Here is a 6,877-nt window from a genome sequence, read left to right on the forward strand (position 1 = left end):
CTGCCTGTCATGTCAGCTCAATGTTTTCTCTAAGAGGCACCAGGAACCCGCGCTCCCTGCTTTGTTCTGTCTCTCACATGCTTTTCTTGAGTCTCTTGTTGTGTCAGCGTGCTGTGCCTGCCCATTGCACCAGCTCACTGTATTGCTCGTCCTTTTTAGGAGGCGCCAGGAGCCTCTGCTCCCTCCTTTGGTATGTCTCTCATTTTGTTTTTTCTTCTTCTGTTTCTTGTCATGTCATCTTGCTGCACCAGCTGCCGCGCCTGCCTGTTGCTCCAGCATGCTGTCTTCTTTAGGAGGTACCAGGAACTGAACCACGGACCTCCCATGTGGTAGGCGGGAGCCCAGTGGCTTGAGCCACATCCGCTTCCCTTAAAATTGTCAAATTCATTGTCGAACTTGATACTCGAGCCATTGGTCTGTGGAACTGTAAATTCTGTTGCCAGCCTGCAGTCCTTTGGTTATTGCAGCTTTATTAAAGTGTATCAGGACTTGGAGAGCAAATTACCCCTTCTTATTACTTTTCAAAACTTTTCTGGATATTCTTAATCTTTTTGAATCCCGATGGATCTTAGGGTTATTCTCCTGGGTTGGAGAAGAGCCTCGCGTGTGGCTCGTGGTAGATTCAGGGAACGGTGTGGAGAGTGAGGCTGTCGGGCCGAGCCTGCTTGCCCAGGTTCTCGGGACGTCTGCTCCCACGCGTGTATCTTCTCTTAGGGTCCTCGTCGAACGTCACAGTCACCTTCATGTGCGTCCAGCACACGGTGAGACTCCTTTCCAGGCCTTCGTATTTTATTGTTATTCTTACTTTTTCATTTTATTGTCCAGTCGGTAAGTATTGCCACCAAGAGCACATCTAACCTCTCCCAGAGTGTGCCTTTTCGTCACCTCCAAACAGTCTCACCCTCGCCCTGTAACGTGAACGCTGCTGCAGGTTTCCCTTCCGGCTCTGCCAGTTTGCACCTGCTGGGCCTCCGAGCCCTGCAGGGTGCCCCTGGGGCCGTGACCTTGGTGGGGTTGGTGGGCTGTCCCTGCTGTGTGCTCTACAGTCAGGAATGCTTCCCTGCCAGGTTCTCCTTCAGCCTTTGAGGCAGGGGCAGCGACTCGGCCAGGGGGCCGCGGCTCCACAATGTCACCTGAATAAATCCTCAAAGCCGCTCCCAGTTTCCAAAGCGGGCATTTCAGAAAGGCTCTAAAGAAATAAACAGGCAGTCTCATAGCGGAGGCTCCACCTGAGAAATTACGCGTGAAGGTCGGCGGGCGTGGAGGGGGCTGGGGTCCAGAGCACCCAGGCTGACCCCGGACCCTGCCCACCTGCCTGCCTGGGTCCCCCGGCCCTGCCCCGAGCCACCCTGGGACCCGGCCTTCCACGTTAGGCGCGACATGGATGCGTTCTCTGCAGCTGCTGTAACAAGTTGTGCAAATGGGGGGCCTAAAACAGCGGCGCTCTATCCTGGCACAGCTGGAGGCCAGAGGCCCGAGCACCGGAGCTGGGCGTCGCTGGACGGGCCTGGTGCTCCCTGCTCTGGAGCCGAGAGGCCCCGCGATGGTTGGATTCAGGCCGATGGCAGGAGGCCGGCTGGTCAGCCGAGGCCGGTTGCTCCAAACCACCCCATCCTCCTCAGGAGTTGGACGAGTAGTTACAGAACCTTGACGGCAAGACGCGTCACAAACCAGAGCGTCTGCAGGAAGCTGACAGCGTCTTCCCTTCGAAAAATGGGGTGCAGTCGATCCTGGGGCATCCTGGCAAGGGCCGAAACGTGGAAGCAGCCCCAGTGTGTGCCAGCAGATGGCGGCCCCGCAAAGCAGGGTCCACCCGGCAACGGGGTGCCCCTTGCGTGGAAAGGAGCGGAGTTTGGAGCCATGGGCAGATGGACCTGGAAAACGGCCTGGGTGCGGTTGTCAGGCGTGGGGGCCGCGGTGCATGTTCCGTGTATAGGGATTCGGAAACGTCCAGAACAAATCCACAGGCGGGAAGTAGGCTCCAGGCTGCCAGGACAGGGGCGGGGACGTGCCCAAGGCATGCGGGTGATGGAAACCCTCTAAAAGCGGCGGCGGTGCTGCTTGCACGGCTCTGGGATGCCCTAAAATCCCTGCATTGTGCCCTTTCAGTGTGGATCGTATCTCAGTAAGGCTGTGAAAAACCAGCCTGCAAATCACAGGTCAAAACCGCCCACCACCTGATTGGAAGCCCGGGAGCAGCGCCCTCGGGTTGCTTTGGTCTCTTCTCTCCACCCCAAGCGGCAGGGGTCCAGGCCCAGCAGCGCACAGGGCCCCCACCCCAGGGCACAGGGGTCTCGGTAAGCGCAGGTGCAGGGGGCAAGCGCAGGTGCAGGAGGCACGTGCAGGTGCAGGGGTAAGCGCAGGTGCAGGAGGCAAGCGTTTCCGTGAACGCGCAGGCGCGAGGGGGCGCCAGGAGCCCGCAGGTCGGAGGGCCCGGGCTGCAGCCTCGTGGGGTCTCGTGCGCGCATTGGAGCCTGGCGGAGCCCCGGCTGGGGAGGGGGAGGCGCCGCCCCGCCCGCCCCCGCCCTCACCTGGGATGGACAGGTAGTGGACTGGGACGTCCCAGAGCAGGGGGCACAGCTGCGACATCCAGTCCGCGTGGGCGTGGGTGCGGCACGGGCTCGGGGGGCTGCAGGCTGAGCTCGCCCGCCCGCCCATCCTGGGGGGCCACCTGAGGGGAGAGGGAGGGTCGCAGAGCTCAGAAAAGGCTGCACCGAGGACGTGTTCTCGCCCCCTGCTGGGGGCTTTAGAACACAACAGACTTCCCCGGGGAGGGGAGAGGGTGACGGGTTGGAAGTACAGGGAGAGCAGAAGAGGGTGGGTGGGGGGGTGGGAAAAAGTCCGAGATTCCCAGAGGGAGGGGGGGCGTGGGTGTGGGAAGGAGGGGGGGGAAGGAGGGGGAGAGGGAGGGAGCGGGAGAAGAGGGGAGGGGGAAGGGGGAACGGGGAAGGAAGAGAGCAGCCTTGGAGAGACGGGGAGGGCGGAGACAGCCAAACCCCTGCTCGTCCTCGGCCACATTCCCTCCTCTGCAGCCGGGAGGTTTCCATGGATGGTGAGTGCCAGCTGGTGTGAACTGAACCACCCCCTGTGATGGGCAGGCTAATGTGTCAGCTCGGCCACGTAATTGTGCCCGGCTGTTTGGTCAAGCACGCACTGGGCTAACTGTAATTCAAGGGCATTTCTGGACTTTAGTCACCACTGACTTGACTGAGTGGTAAATCCTATATAGCTGGTTATAATCACATCAATCAGGGAGATTGCCATCAGCAATGAGTGGTGTTTAACCCAGTTGGTTGAATGCCTTCAAAGGCGAATGATTCCAGCCTTGAGAGAGAACTTCCAGCTCGTCTTTGGATAGCCAGCGTTTCTCGGAACTCATCAAAGACCTTCACTGGACTTTCATTGCAGCCCCTGGCTGCAGCCTGTGGAACCTGGACCTGTGCATCCCCACGGTCACGTGAGAGGCTCTGATAAAATCTCACGCTATTGACAGATAGCCCTTGTTGATTCTGTTTCCCTAGAGAACCCTAACACACACACCTTTGAATTTTCTGTTTTGGGCTGCTCAGAGCTCCTTATGGCCTGGTGCTCCCAGGGCCGTGCATAGAAACGTCCAGTTAAGTGGAGTGCGCAGGAGAGAGTGGGCCGTGCAATTAGCATTTCACTGCCAGTGCCACCCTCCCAAGCCCCCCGCTGTCCTCTGGGAGGTGTGCGGACCCCGAGCCGAGCCTGAGGGGTGCTGGAGGGCCGCCGAGCCTGCTGCCTCTCCCCTGGAGGCTGCACAGCTCGTTCCAAGGTGTCCCTGGCTGTTCCCGGCGCTCTCCTCGCCCAGAGTGGACGCACCGCTGACCAGTGCCCGCCTGCCCTTGTCCACAGACGCCTTTCCAGGCCCCACGGACCCTGCCCCATGGGGTCCCATCTCCACTGGGGACTGCAACCCTGGTCCTCGCAGTATCTGCGCAGCTCATGCCCTGCTCTCCAGGGTCCTCCAGAGTGGACGCGGGGCCCCAGACCTGCCCAGTATACATGGGACCCGAGGCCCTGGTGAACACAGGGCCCCAGATGACAGTGGACATGGGTCCCTGGATCTGCCCAGTGGACAAGGGGCCCCAGACCTGCCTGATGGGCATGGGACCCCAGACCACAGTGGACGCGGGGCCCCAGACCCACCCAGTGTACATGGGACCCGAGGCCCCAGTGAACACGGGGCCCCAGACGACAGTGGACATGGGTCCCCGGACCTGCCTAGTGGACAAGGGGCCCCAGACCACAGTGGACACGGGTCCCTAGACCCACCCGGTGGACATGGGATCCCAGACCTGTCCAGTGGACACGGGGCCCCAGACCCACCCAGTGTACATGGGACCCGAGGCCCCAGTGAACACGGGGCCCCAGACGACAGTGGACATGGGTCCCCGGACCTGCCTAGTGGACAAGGGGCCCCAGACCACAGTGGACACGGGTCCCTAGACCCATCCGGTGGACATGGGACCCCAGACCTGTCCAGTGGACACGGGGCCCCAGACCCACCCAGTGTACATGGGACCTGAGGCCCCAGTGAAAGACTGCCTGGTGGACATGGGACTCCAGGCCACAGTGGACACAGGGCCCCAGACCCACCCAGTGGACACGGGGCCTTAGGCCTGCCTGGTGTACATGGGACCTGGGGCCCCAGTAAACACGGGGCCCCAGAGCTGCCCAGTGGACAAGAGACCCCAGACCACAGTGGACATGCGACCCCAGACCCACCCAGTCTGGGGTTCCAGTGTACGTGGGACCCCAGACCACAGTGGACACGGGACTCCAGATCTGCCTGGTGAACATAGGGCCCCAGACCCGCCCAGTGTACACGGGACCCCAGACCCATCCAGTGCACATAGGTTCCCACATCCACCCGGTGGACATGGGGCCTGAGTCCACAGTGGACATGGGACCCCAGACCCACCTGGTGCTCATGGAACCCCAAGTCACAGTGGACATGAGACCCTAGACCCACCAGTAGACATGGCACTCAGACCTGAGTGGTCACAGGACCCCAGACCCACCTAGTGGACACAGGATCCCAGACCTGCCCAGAGACGTGGTGGATGCAGGACCCCAGACCCACCCAGTGTACATGGGACCCCAGACCCGCCTGAGAAGACACAGGAGAGTCACCACATCATGCTCTTGGGTGCCCCCGCCTTCCATTACCAGAATTCCCCCAGCGCTCTGAGCAGAGACCTCCCCCCAACATAAACCTGTCGAATGAATGCATGACTCCCACCCTAGACACTATTCAAGACCCCCCCTCTTTAACAAGCCCCTCCCTCCCTGCTTACAGGCACAGGGACATTTCCACCTACACCAGTATTGATTGTCCCTCCAGGAAATTCCAGCTAAAACGCAGGCCTAATTGGGGAACGCCTTCCTCCAGGAGCGGGGCACCTGCTCCCCAGCCCCCACCTCTCCTGCAGCTGCCCGGGAACGCCCTCTGATTAATCTGTTAGTAACTGCACGAGTGGCACTAGGACAGCAGGCCAGGCAGTCCTGCCCCTGGTGCCGGGGCTGGGACGTTGCTGGCAGGAGGAGAACCGTCCTCCGCAGCCAGGACACACCTGCCCCTCGGCTGCCGAGCCTTCCCAGGTGCACGGACTGACCGCCGCGTCTCCTGAGGGGCTCCTTGGGGGCAAGAGGAGCAGCCAAGCTTGGCCCCTAACCCAGGAGCGCCTCGCGGCCGCGCCCCTGCCTACTGGACCGCCCAGGAGCCTCACAGCCTTTCCTGTACCAGCCCGGAGCACCTGAGCCCTCCCCCGGTCCCTGCCCTTTGCCTCGAGAACCCGCGCAGGACGAGGGGCTGCAGGGAGGGGCACGCCGCTCCCCAAAGCAGCCGGCTTGGCACCGCGAGCTGAGGGCCTGTGTCCCCACTGCCCTGTCCACGGCACACCTGGAGCGGCCCCACCTGCTGACTCCCTGCGCTGCGCCTCCGCTCGGCAGGTGCGCATAGCAGAGGCTCCAGAAATAGCTCTTCCGTGAGCTCACCGGGATGAGCCCACGCGGCCACGCTCGGCCCCGCCAGCGTCCCCGCCCGACCTTGCCGGCCTCCACGGAGCCTCCGCGGCCCCACCGGGAAGAGCCAGAATCCTCGGGCACAGCCTTTACCCCGAAGTTAAGCACGGGCGTTTGGCAGCACGCAGGAGGGCAGGCCCGGGCTGGGGGCGTTCTGGGTGCGCAGGCGGAGAGGCTGGACGGCGGGCCCTGCCGCCCCTCCCCGTGCCCGCCCCCAGGAGGCCCCCCTTAGCTGCTGGCCACCCCCATGGTCCCCCCTGGGCCCCGGGCGACGCCTGGCGAAGCCCCCGGGGGCCTGGGCCGGGCACTGCTTTCGACGGCCACGGCCACCTGCGGCCCCGCCCCGCCCACAGCCCCTCTCCCTCCTGACCTGGTGGCGCACTCACCTGCCCGAGGCGCCGGGCCGCAGAAGCCGCGTTCCCCTCCCGGCAGCGCGGGCCTCCTGTCCACCGCAGCGCTGGGCCCAGAAGTGCTTCCCAAAACACACAGGCTGTGGCCCCACGGGGATTGGCCGACGGCTGTCCACTCCCACCAGAGCGCGGAGGAGGGACCACGCCCGGGTCACCCAGGCCTGGCCCGTGGGCGGGAGGAGCTGCCCATCCACGGACGCCCGGCCGTGCTGCAGGCGGGAGCTGGCCCGGCATGGGGAGGCGGGGAGGAGACCCAGGGCGGCAGGGTGGCCTACTGCGTGCACGGGGTCCTGTGGTCACAGAACACCCCCCAGGGACCCTGGGCTGTCCTACTGTGCACACGCAGCAGGGGATGGGAGACCTTCCCCAGGAACAGCAGGGCATCCTACTGTGTGCACACGTCCTCAGGATCAGAAAAC

General features: G+C 63.1%; 1 protein-coding gene across 1 annotated transcript in view; it reads right to left on the bottom strand.

Annotated features, from left to right (window-relative positions):
• PLCXD1 (phosphatidylinositol specific phospholipase C X domain containing 1) overlaps positions 1-6,502 on the bottom strand; it is a 21,141-nt gene extending 14,639 nt beyond the window's left edge. Inside the window, exons 1-2 of the mRNA XM_004454705.2 lie at positions 6,435-6,502; positions 2,532-2,671 (exon numbers count right to left, since the gene is read on the bottom strand). Of these exons, the coding sequence (XP_004454762.2) occupies positions 2,532-2,658 (127 nt within the window). The 5' untranslated portion in view covers positions 2,659-2,671; positions 6,435-6,502. The remainder of the gene's footprint in view (positions 1-2,531; positions 2,672-6,434) is intronic.
• Positions 6,503-6,877: the final 375 nt, after the last annotated feature.

The sequence above is a fragment of the Dasypus novemcinctus genome, chromosome X, assembly GCF_030445035.2.
Source record: "Dasypus novemcinctus isolate mDasNov1 chromosome X, mDasNov1.1.hap2, whole genome shotgun sequence".
In the NCBI taxonomy this organism is placed as follows: Eukaryota; Metazoa; Chordata; class Mammalia; order Cingulata; family Dasypodidae; genus Dasypus; species Dasypus novemcinctus.